Source organism: Ixodes scapularis, unplaced genomic scaffold, assembly GCF_016920785.2.
Source record: "Ixodes scapularis isolate PalLabHiFi unplaced genomic scaffold, ASM1692078v2 PGA_scaffold2__306_contigs__length_199485367, whole genome shotgun sequence".
Taxonomy (NCBI): Eukaryota; Metazoa; Arthropoda; class Arachnida; order Ixodida; family Ixodidae; genus Ixodes; species Ixodes scapularis.
In genome coordinates this window covers 56,597,654-56,616,942 of record NW_024609857.1, presented here as the reverse complement: position 1 = coordinate 56,616,942, position 19,289 = coordinate 56,597,654, and the positions used below count along the sequence as shown (strand labels likewise).

Genomic DNA, 19,289 nt, shown 5'->3' with positions numbered 1-19,289 from the left:
GCACCACGTATAAAAAAAAAATGCATAAAGACGACTTATGCGCCAACCGCTCGTCAAGTGCTCGTTACGTCAGTTATAGGTTCTGGTAGCGGTCTAAACGGTCCTTTTCAGGGCCCCCATATTTTGCAAACGGAGCTGTGTTTTGAATGCGGCACCCCGTGTCTCTGTAAAAAGTTCACAGGAAAGACCCAGCAAAGGTATGTGGTCCCCAACTTGGATATCGGGTGTTATGATTCAAATAAAAATTGTTCTTGCTTATTTCGCGCCTGTGATCAAAATAAATGCCGCAGTTGCAGTCGTCCCCGCGGTGCTGTTGCTCGCCCATTCGCCGTCGGCGTGCCTCAGCTTCGTCGTCTTTGCTAGCGGCGCACCGGCGAAGCCGGCCTTTGATCCGAATAAATGCCGCCGTTGCAGTCGTCCCGCGGTGTTGTTGCTTGCTCGATCGCCGTCGGCGTGTCTCAGCTTCGTCGTCTTTGCTAGCGGCGCACCGGCGGAGGCGGTTGATCCGACACACCGCGTTCGGCTTTGGCTAGCAGACGGCGTTCGTAAAATGGCGTCAGCTGTTGCTGGCTTCACGCGGCGGTACCGTGCGTGCTTCTATTCATTCGGCGTTCGTTGCCATGGTGACGGCGAGGAAAGCAGACGAACTTTTTGATGCGGAAGAACGCTGCGGCGCAGCGACACCAGGTGCGTTCTAAGGCCCTTCCCGCATGCTTTTCAATGGGCGGAAGGCGAACAAAAAGAGTGTCGAAATAAGGACTTAACGCAGAAGGCTGCATTTCTCCAGCGCCTCATCATTTGACGAGCCTTGCACGAAAAGCATGTTTTTAGACCGGAGTTTGGAGATAGTTTTTTTTTACAACAACATGGGTCTAAAGTATTGATGTGCCGACATGGCATAAGGTAGAACCAAATTCACCCTTGTTTAGAAAAATTTCCAAATGCTCTGCTGTCTGAATTGAAGACAAGCCTTGCTGAAATTTCCTTCCAAGTTCGAAAGAGGACGACGAAGTTCAGTCCTAGAAGCGGTACGGAAGAATTTGAGCAGTGAAAGGCGGGCGGTACACTGGCAGCATGGTTGGCCAGCATGTAAGGAGTGTGTATAACACCATTATAAATTGAAAAACCTGTAATTCGGCTCCAGTGAAAATAGACCTATTAGTAAATTACCCAAGCATCGAGGAGAACGCTAGGAGTGTAATTCTACGGTCCGCACGCGCTGGCCTTCCTGTTATAAAAGATTCGAAGTAAATAATCATAATAAGGCTTTGACGAACGCGCGTTCAAGGCAAAACCTGTCTTAGACTTTTTGCTCATAGAACATCTACTACTGCAGACGCCGCACGTGCAATGCGTGTAACTACACTCATAGCATGCACCTCGGTGCTTGGGAAATTTCGAAAAAGGTCTATGGGGACGCTGTCTGCTTTTGTGTGCGATCAGTTACCGGCCGATTAAGTCAAGGCAATCCACTAGCCATGCCGACAACGGACCTTTTCCAAATACCGACGGCACCAGGCGGTGGCTGCACGAACTAAAAATCGAGGGAGTGACCTACCTGCGCTACCAATCGATAATGAGAGCTACGCTACCAGTTGCTTCGCTCTCTGAGCAGCGTCGCGTGCCCAACGCGACTTTAAAGAGGGAAATCCGTAGCGTCCACCCAAACGTCGTGTTTTTCTTTCCGTCCACTTTCTTTTTTTGTGTAACACAATTATATATATGCTGCAATTACGTGTTCTACTCGTCGATTTACAGCCTCATTCCGAATTTCCTCGATTTTTTCGTGCCGATTTCCACCGCTTGGCATCGGGCGCTCGCGCGTGCGCAGAACGCTTCTCGGAAAAGGTCCATTATCGCGTTCATTTAGGCTTAGGAATGGCCAGAATAAAAAGACTATCTATAAAAGATGCGGTGAGGTCATTGCACATGCTTAGCGATTTAAGTGAGGTAAGGCAAAGCGAAAGCCTCCTGAACCATTCATTGCTGACTAGCGTGCTGGATATTGCAGCTATACAACGACATATTAGTTGCAAAGCGAGCGACGCTCACTCACCGGGGCAGCGCCATGTTTCCCGTATCCCTACCGAGCCCAGTAGCGTGAATTCAAAATCCCTCTCCTAGGTTACGTACCTCTACGGCTAACTTTAGCCGCGGTCAGCGCTTAACCGCGCTTCGAGCAAACGGCTCCTGGTGACGAAACTGGAGCAGATCTTTCTAGTGAGATCGCTCAGATTCACGGCAAACTTTCAGAAGCGCTTGAAATGAAGCTGAACGTAGATATACTTGCGGGTATGAAGGGAACCGTGAACGCTCAGTGCAGGAATTCTCGCTGAAGTATGACGAAGTAATTGCCGAGATGAAGGTACAAATCCAGGAGATATTCTATCTGAAGAAGCATGGGGAAAAACTCGAGGTGGAAGTAAGGGGCCAAGAAATTGAGAAACTAAGACAAGAGATAAACGAACTAGAGCAATACAGCAGGCGGCAAACTTAGAAATCCACGGGTTGCCTTAGCATGTAAACGAAAATCTGTTCAACAAACTAAACCTACTGGCCAATGATCTCGACCTTCCACAGGTTTGTGAAATGGATGTCGATGCCATCCATCGACTCCTCTCTCGGACCGAACAGTCTGACAAGACTGCGCCCGTTCTTGTACGTTTCACATTCCGCCTAACAAGAGACACGTGGCTCGAAAAAAAGGGAGGACTCAGGAAAACTAAGTCAAAGTGTTTTCTAGATGAAAACCTCAAAGCACAATACAAGAAGCTCTTCTGGCAAATGAGTACCAAAGCAACGAAAATTTAAATAAATTGGCCTGGCAAAGGAATGGGAAAATGTTCATTCGCCGAGGCGCCGGCGACCGAGACATTAAAACTAGAACGGAGAAAGATCTGGAAATGAAACGCTAAATAGTTATTTTTTTTCTTTTACATAGTAATTTCATCTGTCATCCATCGACATGGCACTTTATGTTGTAAAAGGCAGTTATAACGAGTCCATATCTTTCAAACACTGTAGTGCTTTGCATGACAAGCCGTTTTCTCTACTGCATCTGAATGCTCGAAGTTTAAGGTATAAACAAGAAGCTGTTGAAACGTTTCTAAGTAACCTAGATCACAACTTCGATATCTTAGCTTTTACTAAGACCTGGTTTGCAATAACTCCGATATTGTTCATTTTCCAGTATACAGATGTACATCGATCGCTACCTCGAAAAAATAGGAGAGCAGGAGGCGTGCCGGTATTTGTGAAATAATGTCTACATTATGATGTGTCAGCCGAATACTCTGTCATAACGCCAGACTAGGAGTACTTTATGATCAAATATGGCAATAATGCACTGGTTGTCTTGTACAGGCCTTCTCAAGGCAGAATACCCATGTTTTTCAAATACCTTGAAGATAATCTAGAGTATCTTGTGCAGACTAATATACAAGTTGTTGTTTGTGGTGACTTTAATATATATGTGTTATCTCAGATCCAACTACGCAAACTCCTTGATACTCTGCATTCTTTTGGTCTGGAAAATGTAGTGAAAATAGCCACCAGGGTGACGGACGTGTCTGAAACAATGCTTGACTTGTGTTTTACTAGCTACCAAATGAACGAACTAGAGGCACGTGCACTAACTTATAGAATGATAAACGAACATTAACTCAATTTTTTCAGAGGTTAGTTTCTGAGACAAACTGGAACAACATTTTACAAATGGGTGACCAAACTGTAGCATACGACGCATTTATAACGACTGTGGAGGAACTTAAGGAGCCAACGTTTCATATAACGGAGTTCAAAAGAAACAGATAATCAAAGGAAACCCTGGATTGACGCCGCACTTCGCAAAAGAATACAGCGTTGTGATGAGCTTTACGGCTTATTCATAAGAACGACGTATCTGAACTATCTATCTGAATTTACAAAAGAGACGAACAAGTTATTTCGCGAGGTTAAGCAAGCACGAATCAATTATTATGAGAACAATTTTGCAGACATCTATAATAATTCTAGGAAAGTCTGGGATACTGTTGACACCCTTATGTAAAAAAAAAAGCTGTATTACGGAGCTTACTGTCGAAGGCATGTCCTTCACTGACACTACTCTTGCTGACAAATTTAACAAACACGATTTGGGGTCTGGTGCGTCGAGTAGAAATGCTTCGAACATTACTGATTACAAACGTTACATCACATCTAGCACATAAAGTTAGATTTTTAGGTTTCCAACGACGGAATTAGAAGTAAACAACTTAATACAAAAACTACAGAATAATAGTGATTGCGGTGAAAAAGCTAAACCTATAATATCAGTTGCCAACTTGATTAGCCAACCACTATCACATATATGTAACCTAGTCTTGAGCACAGGTGTATTACCAAGTAAATTAAAAATTGCTAGTGTACCAGTAATACTTACAGAAAGACGTGAAAATTATTTAAACCATTATAGACCAATTTCTGTTCTACCAGTTTTTTTTTTCCAAAAATTATGAACTTATCAATGAACAATTCTTAAAAAACTTTAAAAAAAAAATCTTAGAACAACAGTACGGCTTTTAGAAGCAAAAGATGGCGGAAATGACATTGTTAAGTATAAAAGATAAAATAATTGCTAATTTTGAACACCAACTGTGTAGAGTAGGGTATTCATTGACTAAAAAAAACGTTCCATTCAATTAAGCATGATATCCTATTGTGAAAACTTCATAAATGGGTTTTTAGAGAGAATTCGCTTAGCCTAATATATAATTAATTATTTATCTAATCGGTTGCAATATACAGACGAGTATAACGCGAAGTCAAATATAGGTAAAACAAAGTACGCGGTCTCCCGCAGGGCTCTATCCTTGGCCCGCTGTTATTTCAAGTATATATCAACGACATAACTAACGTACCGCTCTCTGAAGATATAATTCTTTACCCTGATGACACTAACATTTTTGTTTTCTCAGGAAAACCTAAAAGCGATTGAGCACCATACCGGTACGTGCCTCAGAAATGTATCATTATGGCTCATAGCAAATTAGCTAGAATTAAATACTAAAAAAAAGAAAACTAAGCATATTATTTTTAGACCACGCAATAAATGTGTCGAGCAAGAAATCCTCATACAATACCGTGGCGAAATTATTGAACGGGTTGTTTTGCACAAATTCCTTGGCGTTTTGTTTCACGAAAACTTAAGCTGGTCTTTTCATGTAGACAAACTAAGAGCCGAGATATCGCGCTCCGTTGGTCTTATCTGTAGAGTTAGACATTTATTGCCACGTTGAATAAAAAAGCAGTTATACTACGCATTGGTTCATTCTCGTTTTAACTACTGCCTACTTGTATGGTGAACAGCAACAAAAACAAATATAGACAGACTATACACACTGCAAAAGCAAGTCTTAGGTTTAACAGAAAATGCACTGTACGGGAGTCATACTGCTCCGCTTTTCAAAAAGCACCAGTTATTAACACTGCAAAATGTTTTTAAAAATAAATTATCTTTAATTATCTGTAATCCAATAAAGTCCGAACCAACAGCCTTTTTTCAACAGTACCTTTGGAGAGAACATGCTTACAATCTTAGATCCACAAACTACACAAGATAAAGTACGCACAAACTACGGCAACCAGAAACTATCTAACCACAAACCAATCCTTCTAAATGAGCATTCTGATCTGGCGGCTATAATCGAAGACAGTGCATCAATTCAGGCTTTAAAAAGAAACATGTATATGTACTTTCTGTCATAGCAGGAGTGTCTTCCTTCTCAGTTTTTTTCCTCTTTGGAGTGCAATGACCTGTGCTCTGTCATGTTTTATGCTTTTTTTTTTATCATGGCATGTTATTTCTTATTTTCTTGACCTTTATGTAGTGCTATCTCGTGTGCATTGTTATGTTTATAACTTCCAAATAGTTGCTTACGTCTCACAAGTTTTCCTTACTCTCCCTTCGTGTGTGCCACGATGAGTGATGTGCGATTGTGGGGGGGTTAACTCTTCGTCAGGCATTTTTATTGCCTTTTGCGGCGGCCCCCTAGGCAACCGTTGGATGTATTTTGTCTCAATAAAAACATTGAATTGAACTGAATTGAATTGAGGTTACACGTGACGGCACGAGGGTAAACTTTTTCCCGCTAAATTTAGCAGGGAAGGAGGAGGGGCATACCTTCCCCTCTTCCTCTTCAAGAGCTACGCTCTAATTCAGCGCTACGGACAATTGTTAACGTCTTTAATTTTTTTCTATATAAAACCGAAACTTTCAATCTACGCTTACCTCATCGTATTTGCGTACGTGCGTGTGCGTGCGTGCGCGTAAGTTCGTGCATCCGTGCTTGCGTCTGTGTGATTGGATGCGTCTAAGTTTGTGTTCGTTTACACGTGCCCGTGTGCGTTTGTCCGTTTTATTGAACTGCACCAGCACGAAGACCAATTGGGTGTTCGTGAACACTGTGCGTAACACTAATTGATGATGCTTATTATTATTATTGAAAATGCTAGCATAAAGTCCTATTGTTATTCCTGAACTCTGCAATGAACACTAACTGATTGATTGATAGATTGAGTGGTTGACTGATTGCGTTTTAATTTTGGAGGTCATGATTTGTGACAGATGCCAATCGGCAACTTCCGCAACTAGTGCGGGGAAGCTGAATTTGGTGTATAGGTCACGTGACATCAGGTCACGACTCACATGACGTCAATTTTCTCGCTAAATTTGGCGTGGAAACCTAATTTGTTTGTAGGTCTCACGATGGCAATTTTTCCGCTAAATCTAGAGAAACCAAGTTAGCGTACAAGTCGCGTTACATCAGGTCAGGTGACACCAATTTCCCCGCTAAAATTAGCGGGGAAACTGAATTGGTGCGTAGGTCAGTCCCGGAACGTTAATTTTCCCGCTAAATTTAGCGGGGAAATTGAACTGGTGTATAAGTCACGTGACATCAGGTCAAGTGACGTCAATTTCCCCGTTAAATTTAGCGGACGAAAATGAATTGGCATGTAGGTCACGTGCCATCATGTCATGTGAGGTCATTGTGACGTCATATGACGTCACATGCCACGGCTTCACGAAATGCGTCTTCACAAAATCCGGAGCAACTAACCAAAGAACGTTTCACGTTAAAAAGTAATTAACAATTTTTTGTTAAGTAGTCAACATACTGCGACCGTTATAATAATCCACCTGCTGAGCCCCACAAATATACACTAAAGACTGCATCTATCTATCTCTAATCTCACCTTTTTTAAAATTCTGTTGAGCTGCTAAAACAACAATAACACCCTGTATTTTGCGCAAATAACTGAGCACCCTTCTTACACCCTGCCAGCGTCCTAAACGATTTAGGCACCCTTCGCAGGTTATCTGGTAGGGTGCTCGCACCCACGCACCCTCTAGGGGTGCTAACCGTGCAAAAAAAGGGGTGCTAAATACCTAAATGAAAGGTGCTAAGCACACCCAAAGAGTGCTGTAGCACCCCTTGAGGGTGCAAAAGAATTCAGTGTGTATACTAAGGACAACCACATCAGAGGTCACGAGGCCTCTCTCGCTAGTTGTACACTGGTGAGACGTTCTCACAAAACTCTTGTGCAATTGGTAACTCGCGAGCGGGTCATAGAGGCCTTATTGGTCAATTCTACGCAAGCTGTGGGGCCACGTCCAATCAGCAGCCGAGAAAGCTATCGCTCTCACTTTGACCAGAATTTGACCTTTGCTGCTCGAAGCTGCGCTGTGTTCACACACCCTCCACCGATCCCCCATCCCAATACTTAGGACATAAAGTTAAGGCGCAAGATGTCCCCGACTCGCCTGAAAAACTCTTCGTGTAGCTCCTCCGGAGACTTGGTGGGTTCCTTGAAATCGAGCTCCGGGTCCGGGCTCTTGCCGAACCCGCGCAAGCTCTGAAACTCGTCCCCCATCCTAGAGGACAAAAACGAATTGTGTTTTGTGCATATTTAGACAGCGGGAAGTCAATCGGTCCTGGTTCGCGTGTGGTGTCTCGGCTGTAGATGAGAAATTCAACCAGTGCTGTACCACTGCCAGCCTGGGCTCTTTAAGGTAGATCGCGCAGCGATGATACACGACGTTCACGCTGTCAAGCGATGCGTCAATGAGTAAAATTGAAACTGTTGCGCCTTCACATCATACTCTCGCGAGTTTATCAATATCCATCACTGTATCTATTACCATGGCGGAAAAAAACGCAAAAATAACGGCGGTAAATAGCTTTACCCATCGTCATATGGTGGCATACTGTTGTCATTGTGTGAGATCGGCAATTAGAAGGCGCACACATTTTACGAAGGCGGTTTTTCTAAAGTAGAAGTAACTAACTTTAAAGAAGTATCATCAATCCACAAATTATATGTTACCGAAGAAAACTCTCCCTATTATATTTCAATGATTTTTTTAATAGAGAAACGTATAAACGCCGAAAGGGGTTTTTGATAACAACAGATACTTTTTTGGACACAGACGTGTTTCGGGAAGTTGTGCCTCAGAAACTATCTGTCGCTGTTGAAATTTCTATTAATGTCTATGTGTGGCAAAAAAAAAAAAAAAAAAAAGCGGACTTGGTATGTTAACACCTTCAGATACACTACTTACCATTTAGTCGTAAACCAGTGGTGATTACCTTCGTTTGCTCGAGTAGTGTTAATAATCTTACAACTTGCTCACTTTTTGTACCGTCCAGTAACTGACCACTTAGGAAAAGCAGGATCTGGCGAACCCCGATCATCTAAATATTGCTCCACAGCCAATTAGATTGCTGGGTTAGCGTATACACCAACTCAACTCTCCTACGTCACGCCGCGGTGGTGGCGCGCCGGACGCACTTCCGGTCTGAGGCGGTGGGCAGAAGTCGCCGTGCCAGACATGCATTCCAGCAGGGCCGTACCCAGAAAAAAATTTCGGGGGGGGGTTTCGTGGACAACGGCGGCCATTTTGAAAGTGTCTATTGTCTTATTTTCGCCTACGAATCATATGCATCGGTGGCATATAATGGAGAGTTGCAGCAAACCGGAGAACCGGTCCCGGTTTGGTATCCGGTAGCCGACCGGCGCCACTGCGCGTGCGCAGAGGTGGAGATTAAAATTGGCTGGCTGCAAGTGCACCGACCAGGGCCGTACCCAGAAAAAAATTTCGGGGGGGGGTCAGAACCCCCTAACCCCCCCCCCCCCCCCCCTGGTTACGGCCCTGCATTCCAGTGTTCCTTTGGAAGAAACGAGACAAAAAACCTGCCTTCTCGTCAAAATGCTGCGATGGGGGCTTTACAAAGAGAGTCTGGGAAGGTTTGAAGATCAGTTTTCATGTGTTTTTGCACCCTCCGTTCGTCCGAGAACGTCGATAGCAGCCGGGAAAAGGGCAAACCTGACGCTGTCGAACTACGATTGCGTGTGCGGCCCACAATTTGTGGTCGCCAGATGCATTTGCTTTGTTCCAACATGACCGAGAGAAAACCCCCAAGTTGTCCGGACCACCCACGGATTCAGTGCGTCTTCAAATTCACACGGCCGCCTGATCGTTCGAACTTTCGTCTGCTCTTTCAAAGTTGTCTGCTTTTTGTCGTCTGCTCGTTCAAACAAAAGCGGCCCGTAGACCAAACTTTGACCCGGTGATTGCAATAAGAAGTAATTGCAGGTCTCAAAAGACTTAAGTAGGCTCGGTGTAAGCAGTAGATACAAGATGTTGATCATTGGTACCGGTGGCCATCACCGACTTGTTACGCTTTGTCTGTTCCCGCTTCCGATTTTCAGTATCGACGTCGATCATCGCCGCTACCTTCTACACTTTTGCAGCACGAGAGTCGTCGCGACCGAAAATAGCTAGAAGAGTCTCATCATGGTTTTGTACGTCCATTCTGCGGCGGTCATGCAAATACATCTCCGCACGTCAAATTATTTATGCAAAGTTTAGCAGCGTAACGAGCCTTGATGATTTCGCTCAGGCGATTAAAGTGGTAAGACATTGCGATGAGGACGTAGAATCGACAACTCCAACGCGAAAAAGAGTATGCAGACTCACACAGACGCCGACAACGTGACATTCGAATGGTTTGTTGACGCGGGACGCGGTGCTTCTTGCCCGTACTCCATTGCGCGTGCGTTCCAACTGTCGTCTGCTCTTTCAAACTTGGCTGCTTTTTGTCGTCAGTTCGTTCAAACGACAGCGGCTCGTAAACCAAACATTGACCCGGTAATTGCGATAAGAACTAAGTGCAGGCCTCAAAACACTTTTGAAGGTTGGTTGGGGTAAGTCGGCTAAGTGTAAACAGATACAAGAAGTTCTTTATCATTGTTACCAGTGGCCATCACCGACTTGTAATGCCCGATTCTACTTGAGGTTTTCAGTATCGATGTCCACCATCTCAGCTACGGTCCACGCTTTTGCAGTCCGAGCGACGTCGCGACTGAAAATAGCGAGCAGAATCTCGACGTGGGAGTCAGGCTTTAGCGCCCATTCTGCGGCGTCCACGTGAAATGAATCGCCGCAAGTCACATTATTCACGCAAAGTTTTGCCTCGATAGTTTTGCTGAAGCCGCTCAAGTAGTCAGACATTGTTAGGAGGACGTAGAATTAACAATTCCAACGCGAAAAAGAGCACGGGGACTCCCACCGACGCCGGCAACAACGCAATTCAATGGTTTGTTTATGGGCGACGGCGGGCTTCTTGTCCACCATCCACGGCGCATGCGCGGCGCCGGTGACGTCCGCTAGGGGCGCTCCGGTTTGTTTGTAAACATGAGTTGGTGTATAAGTACGCCGGAGAACCAATCCCAAAGCAAGGAGCGAAAGCATAGTCACGTCCCGAAGCCACGAGCGATATACTATAGTGTAAGTTTAACAAAATCTAATTTTAATTTTGCCTTAAATTTAGGTGTGAATCACTCGCGTAAGAAAGGATGTAGAATCAATTTTTTTTTTTTGTATTTGATTTAATACTTGTCTCTGATCACCGATGATATTTTTATAACTAATTAAATTTTTTTACGGAATTTCCTCGAATGAAGATCACTTTTTTCATAAGATCAAAGTTATAGATAGTTAGACTTAATTTCATTGCGAAGAATACATAGAAAGGTTGAGAACAAAGCTTCGCAAAAGCAAAAAGAAATAAATAAAAAGAAATACGCGTTTGGTTATTAAAATAATGCATACAGAAGACTACCAGGTGCACTAATCACGCAAGGTGGGAACGTAATGGGTATTCATAAAGTTGCTTCGTAAAGTAGCACCCAATTTACCTTTGCCATCAAGCAATCATGGAATGCACCATTTATTTTATTTTAATTTTTAACTGGAGCTACATGAAATTTCTTGATTACTTTTGTTTCCTCGATATTGTAGAGACCCAATTATAGCCGCCATACGATATCCAAAACATCCTACAGAAGTGACTGTAAAGACTTTAATGAAACCGAGGTTCCTGCCCTCCTTTCTTTTCGACAGTAGAATCCGGCCACCTCTGCGGCTTGGAGCCATAGATTAAATTAAACGGGGGCTACGGTGAGCGCTCCTAAAGTTGCCGGAATGCCTACTTTCCCGCCGAGCACCCTTACAACCAATCGCTAAAATCCGCAGAGGGTGCACAGGTACCGTATGACGAAGCAGGGAAAATGTTATCACTAGGTGCGTGCGAAAAGTGGTCGCAAGAGAATAGTGCAGCCTCATCCCTTGCTTCAATATTGATAAGACAGCCAGTCGCCGTGGGCGCTGACCTGTTACTAAAGCCCCAATTGTTTTTTTTTTTCACTGCGCAGGTTTTAAATAACGTAATGCTATTCTATTTGGACATCCCATAAAATGGACCTCTCAGCTTGACGACATGGTCTATCGTTTGCTGCGCTCCAGTGATTGGCTCGTTGAATACTTCACGAAATGTTCCTTTGTACAACACCCCTCTCCCCCCCTCCCCCCCCCCCCCCCCCCCCCTTCCGGGTCCCCCCAGAAACAACATCTCGACGGATGCTCCGCCAGTGCTCACCCGTAGTCGTGGGAAAAGCCGAAGTCCCCGTACCACGGGGGCACATCCGAGCCGTCTTCGGAGGGCTTGTGCTCGACGATCGCGTTGTCCTCCTCGCTGCCCGACTCGTCTTCCTTGCCGCCACCGCCGAAGAACGAGAAACCGCTGGCTCTGGGCAGGGCTCCCAGGCACAGCAACAGCAGGAACGTCGGCGCCCTCAGGGACGGCAGCATGTTAACTGCACGGTCCCCGCTGCGGTTCCAGCTTTGGCGCTCAGTGAAGGTACAAGAAACAAGCAACTTGGAATGAACGTGCGCTCACCAAGTTTACGAAAAATTTAATTAGTTTCACTGAGGTTTCAGCAGCGAGAAGATAGATTGCCTTAAAATGGTATTTGATGTCTCGACTGTAGAGGGAATAATCGGCCAGTTTAGTCGACCATGAGCTCTAACTTCGATCTTTGGTAAAAAAGTCGGCGAAAATATCGACAACATTGCCGAATGTTCAGCCTAAAGCCCCTGGTCTTACATGGGGTGTAGGTGAAATATTTGTTGCCGAACGCTGCCCACAAATGTCAGTGGCTACTGAAACTCCCTAGGATTAATGAACATAAAGTTAGGGCGCAAACGAGTTGGTGATGGGAGAACATAATAGACTAAAACCTTGAGACTAGAAAGAACGAGGGACGACCCGACACAAAGGTCTTCGGTGTCGTGTCGTTCCTCGTTCTTCCTATAGCCTCGATGTTTTTGTGTGTTGTTTTCCTAGAATCGCCCCTTTTTTAATTTTTTGGGTATGAATACATGAGGTGAGCCCGGGGACCTCTCCAAGCCTAATTAACTTATCGGTAAAATGAATCTCGGTACGGCGTCGGCTGCCATTGTGATACCCTGCGCTGTAGAAACCACAAGTCCAGAAATCGTGATACCCTGCCCTCTAGAAACCATAAGTCCATAGTCCAGAAAAAAAAAGGAGCAGTAAAGAAATGAAACTAATTTGAATGAAGTGAGGAATGCCTCAGTTTCTGATCCAGTCTTTAAAGGGTGTACAAAAAAAGTCAAACCTTCTGAAAGGCGTCAAAGGCACAGATGATGTAAACGACTTAAGGGAGACATGGTTTTCGGAAATTTATACATATACGTTGTGTAACATTTTTTAACTAGACAACATGGCCTGAACTAAACATTAGCATGTATCAACCTGCACGACATTAGTAGCACCTCTACTTCATCTCAACCGGATTACATAGCATCTCGTGTTGAGCTAAAATGAAAATAAAATAAAAGGCAGCTGTGCTTTTAGGAAGTTCCGTTTGGTGCCGACGGCGTCGTGGAACACGTTTACAGGGTCTTACCAGCGTTTCACAGGAGGCAATCAGTGTCCCGAGAGAAAATGAGAAACAAAAAGCCTCACCTGTAGACTTTGACGCAATGGAGAGCCGTCACCGCGTCTGCGACGTCGGTCCTACCGACAGTGACGACGAGTGCTGAAACCTGGAAACAATCGACCGATCGAAAACCCTTTAAAAGAAAGGTAAAAATAAAAAGACGACGACGCCGTGTTCGCAATTGACCGAGAGTCCTGCGACGCCATTATGGTGTGGGTTGTCGTCGCGGTCACCGTCGACAGAACCAGCGCGCATCGATCGGCAGATCCGACAAACTTGGCGCGCGATCGTGCTGCATGCATGCATGCATATATCTATGCATGCAGAAATAGATTCTAACGACCTGAAAATAAGGTATCGCAACGCCGACAAAAACAAGCAGACACGTCATATTTTCGTTTTAGTTTCGTATATCGACCAGGACGATATGTAAGATCGAACTTTAACTATCCGGAGCACAAGTTCGTCTGCTTCTTTCACGGGGGTTGTGATTATGTCAGACTGCCGAGCTTTTATTGGCTGATTGAAAACAAAAAAGTGGGTAGACATGAAGACATCTAGCATTAAGGTCTACCCACTATCCTTTCAATTAAAGTCAGTCAACGCTCGCAAGAAGCTTTGACTGCGCAAGAAGCCTGCGCAAGAAGCAGTCGTCTTATTCCCCTCGTAGTCACTGACAGCCTGAGAAGCGCAGTATGTGGTTTAGAATGTTCATGCTTCTCGCTTCGTGATTGGTTGTTCCGCGTTCTTAATGGCTAATGCCGCAATCTGATTGGCTATAAGCGATAATAAGATGGTCGGGGGTCGCCATGCCCTGCCCTCCTGAAGCTGTCAGTGCACCATACAAAACTATCGTGCGTAATTTAATCAAACAGGTCCCGCACCGTTTACAATAGTCACTGTCCGTTCCTAAAATTGTGAGTGACTTTAGCGAGACCCCCGTGATTATCATTTCCCCTCGGCGAACGCGTGTAGCTAATCACACAGGTACACAGAAAGGTGACCGATCACTTATGAAAGAAGTATTGTAGCTAATCATTGAGGTTCACGAAAGAAATGTGGTAAAGTCACATATGAAGGAGCAGTGAATCATTTTTCCATAAACATTTCATTTCATTTCTTTATTTTCTCTTAGGGCCCCGTAGGCATTACATGCAGGAGTAAGTTTTAACAAAAAAAATATATGAGTATACACTCTAATAAATCCCTGCGCGTCAACTTACCCGCAAAACACTGAAAGAGTCAATCTGTGCAATCTACAAAATCAGCTCAGCGAATGATGAGGCGGAACATCCGTTCAGACCTAAAAATGAAGTCTGCCCTGTGGCATTACGCAGTGTATCAACGAACAAGCCAAAAAACAAAAAAAAAATGTAAGGAACAACAAACAAATTAGTAATCGCAATTTTAAAATCAGCAGAATCAATTATTAGACTATAGGCGCGAGAAGGCGATTCCAATCTTTTGAGGTTTGGGGAAGAGAAGAGGCATGAAAAGAGGAGCTGCTAAAATAGGGGATGCCTACCTTTAACCGGTGATTTGTTCGTGATGGGGGGGGGGGGGGGGGGGGGGGGGCGACGCGTAAGATGGTTCTATAAACAATGTCTCACAAAGTGTGGGATTAGAGTGATAAGTCCTGTGAAAAAGACAAGCGAGATCATTTGCTACAAAAGGAGGGGTTAGGTAAGGATAAAGATGGGCGGGGCGCTGGCTGTGCGATGATAGTTTGAAAGAATGAAACGAGCGAAACGATTATGAATGGACTCAACAAAAGATGCAAGGATGATACCGGGTTCCCAGATAGCGGCTGCATATTCCGGTTTAGAGCGAACTTAATTCTTGTATAAAAAACTTTAGATCAGGGGTGGCCAGTGTGACTTGGAGTTAGAGCCGCCGGACAAAGCTACAAAAATTCACAGAACCACAGGGGAAAAAGAAAAGGGGGCGCTACTTTTAACAAAAACGATATGGAGGGAACAGCCCTTCCAAAAGGAACAAGTATAATTGTCGAGTACAAGTAACACCAGGAAGCAGAACGTCTCTTCAACCAGGAAGGAAAAATTTATGCATGATTCGCTAGTCATTTACTGCCTCTGACGCCCGTTATGCGTTATATGGTACGGAAGTATTTCTGGAACTTTAAAGAAAACAGGGTTACTGGACACACATATGTGTCGAAAAGCAGTTAAGCTGCATGTACGTGGTGTAGTAGAAAGCTGCCAAGACCTGTGAGTTTTATATATATATATATATATACAGGGTGTTTTTTTTTATTCTTACACATTTGTTTGAAAAAAACGTGAAAGCTACAATAAGGCAGTTTGTGCAGGTGAGTTATACGGCCAGGCGGACATTATGTGGCTGGCTAATCTTTGCGATAAGTCGGCTAATTAATTAAATTTCGTTAATTAACTTTTTATTTACTTAAAATAATCAAATGGTTTCAATTAGAAAATTGCTGAGCATCACCGAAAACCCCTAAATCAACTATTTTTAGCAGGATATAACTCCGGGGCAGCATTTTACGGCGTTCTGTAAAAACGCTCCATTTGGACGCATTTCTATATTTCGGTTTCTTATCGGAGCGCATCTACGTGCCCGCGATCCTGCTCCCCGGTGGTCGCGACGCGAAGCCACCTCCTCGCCTCCCTCGTAGAATGGAGGGAAGTGCGGCGCACGTGTGTTCCGCGTCTCAGCCACTGGGGAGCAGGACCGCGGGCGCGGTGATGCGCTCCGATAAGAAACCGAAATCTAGAAATGTGTCCAAATGGAGCGTTTTTACAGAACGCCGTAAAATGCTTCCCCGGCGTTATATCCTTACGCAAATAGTTGATTTAGTGGTTTTCGATGATGCTCTACAAGTTTCTAATTAAAACCATATGTTTATTTCCACTAATGAAAAAGTTAATTAACAAATTTTATTTAATTAGCCGACTTATCGCAAAAATTAGCAACCTACATAATGTCCGCCTGACCGTATAACCCACCTGCACAAACCGCAGTAGTGTAGCTTTCACGTTTTTTTTTAAACAAATGTGTAAGAATAAAAAAAAACACCTATATATATATATATATATATAATTCTTTTAATCTGCACAGACAACTTTTTACACGCTTGAAGGTGTAATGGTACTCAAAACACCTTCTAACGCCCTCATTTTAACATGAAGGGTGTTAGAAGGGTGTCCTACACAATTAAAACACCCTCTTTACACCTTTAAATTATGAAAGGGTGAAAGAAGGGTGTTAAGAGGGTACAAGAAAGGGGTTCAGTGATGACAGCCGGTAGGGGGAAGGGTGTGTGGAGTTTGGTTCTTGAAAACAATGGAGAGCAGTTTCACATTAATGCCGACTGCGGCCTACACTACGATCCGATGAAGCTAATAAATAAGAGTGCTGTCATGGCGCTCGTCATATTTGTGCGTTTGCAATCACCGGCTGGACGAATCAGGCACAGCGAACCTTTCTCTGCTTGATTGGTCTAGCCGGCGACAGCAAAAACATGAAGACGTAGTGCCATGATAATGCACTTTTGGTTCTACTTGATTAGCTTCACGGGATCGTGGTGTTGTGTAAGAGATGACCGATACTGCGGGTTCACCCTACGCTTAGGAATTCGGAGCAAACAGATCAGGCTGCTTTCCTTTCAGCATTATATTATATTCATAATGTTCGTTGGTGTGCTTGCTCGCGATTGCAGGATTACCGTTCCCGTCGTTGGCTGCTGACTCGCAGGTGTCCCCAGCAGGTATCCTCTCCGTGTTCCTTGACTGCCGTTATCCCTTTCGGAGCTTTCCCTGCATTCGACATGTCCGCATCTCTCGTCCTTCGGTACTCAGCTGCCCCTCTCTTCCCCTACATCTCCATAAATAGAAGGCCCCATTGTTTAGCTCTCCCCCTTCCCCATTGTTCTCTCTCTCCGGAGTCCCGGTGAGCCGATGTTTGTATACCTTTGACTCCAAGCTGCGGTCGTTCAGCAGGAAACGCCACGAGGCGAGGGCAGCGAGACCAAGTCTCAAGGGCTCGGTGGCGCCGCACTGTTGCTCCGTGCGGGCACTTGTGGCCGACTGTTCAGGTGAATTCGAGCCGGGTCTAGTCCGCCAGTGTGAATCTCACCGTTGGCTGTGGTCGGGCGTAATACTGAACTGAGTATAACGTTCTCGAAACCTAAAATGTCAACGTTACGTGTACGCCCTGTTTCACGGGCATAAAAGCTTGCCAGGATGACCCACATCTAAATGTACTATATTGGCCCACGAGCATACACGGGTAAATTACTTCCAAAATGTAATTTAATTACAATTACTTGGCTTCAAAAGTAGTTTAACTACAATTACAATTACTATTGCGTGAAACGTAATTAATTACAATTACAAATCACTTTTAAAAGTAATGCAAGTACTTTACAATTACTTATTTCTGAGAGTGACCCGACTTGCGCCATATAACTTTAAACGAGTTGTATAGAACGCAGCTTATTTGTTCATTCCTTGCCCCAATGTTTGAGGAAGCTTAAGGATCGCTGCATAAATGTCACGTATTCTACTTCCCTTTTATGAATGTCGTGAAATTCATGATAGAAATTAACGGTCTGGGGAAATGAAGTACTACGTTCTTATATTTTTAATAAATAATAATAAATTAGTTCATACGCTGGAAGACGCCAGGTCGCCAAAGAAAATAATTGAGTTGACAGACTTTTGTTAGCCAGGCAAATAAGAATGCGACAATTAGTCTTATATGAATATTTTACCAGTGTTAATATAAAAAGAAAACCCACATGGCGCTAATACGACCGCATTCACATACACACATGGTATTGTAAATTGTTTACATTGAGTTGAAATTATAATGGCTCAGAAATACATAAAAACCGAATCGAGGCTCTTGAATCATTGGCGTCAATATTCACGGGTGCGAGGTCAGTCTCCAAAATGCTTATGCAAATAATATCCGAAATAAAACCAACAGGAAATAAACTTGAACATAATACAAATATGCGACAGTACTGGAAGAGGGGCGTAAAATACTGGCAAAAAAGAAAGCCAAATAACTTCATACACAATTATAATTTACAACCTCAGCTAAAAGCTGAAGCTTAATTTTTTTCTTTTTTTCAGTATTTTGGCATGTTTACGCTATTGTTCCCTACTTGCACCGCAGACGGCGCTACACGGCGCCGTTGAGGTAGGCTCCAAAGAGGAGCCCCTCAACAGCCCGCAGTGTAAGCAACAAAACGATAAACAGTGCGAGGCTATTTATGTTCTGTGTGTGTGTGAGTGCGTGTCTGTGCGCGAGTGTTTCACCGAGAGCTAGGCCGCTTGTGCGAGCGCTGAGGCTTTCAGAGAGGTTCTGTCGGCGCCACAAAGTTTTTCCAAAATAATTGTAATTCTGCCTGAAATTTCTTAATTACTGACGCTAGAAAGTAATTAAATCACAATTCCATTTCCTTCGAGCCGAAAGTCATTAATTAAAATTGCAAATTAACAAGAAAAGTAATTAAATAAAATAATTCAAATACTGTGATTGAATTCCTACCCAAGTATGCCCACGTGCCCTTTTACAAGGAAGTCCGAGTTTGCCCACACCAGGTGATGGCACTGCGCATGCGCAAAAATTAGATTCGCTGAAGATAAATTGTCAGCGCATCCGCTCTGTGGACAGCGACGCTTCCGCAGCGGTGTGACGTCACCGCTGCGGAATATAGATTTGTATAAATCTATAATCTGTATAAATATAGATTTAGTAATAAATGAAATGAACGAGTGATGCAGGTTCACTTAGTCATGGTGCATACTTATAGGATTGTGTATAAATTTCCATGGGTGAAATGCCACGTTACTTGTTTCTGAGCTAAAAAAAATCGCTCACTGATTTTTAGATAGGAGAAAATCCATATTCCTATTCACGAATTTTAAACAAAGCGTCTTCTAAAACGAGACACT

At 44.0% G+C, this 19,289-nt stretch overlaps 1 protein-coding gene across 1 annotated transcript in view; it reads right to left on the bottom strand.

Moving 5' to 3' along the window:
* LOC115308926 overlaps positions 1 to 19,289 on the bottom strand; it is a gene marked incomplete in the record, with an annotated part of 29,101 nt that overhangs the window by 6,987 nt on the left and 2,825 nt on the right. The window contains 3 exon segments of the mRNA XM_042291874.1: positions 7,801 to 7,912; positions 11,979 to 12,221; positions 13,371 to 13,450. Of these exon segments, the coding sequence (XP_042147808.1) occupies positions 7,801 to 7,912; positions 11,979 to 12,190 (324 nt within the window).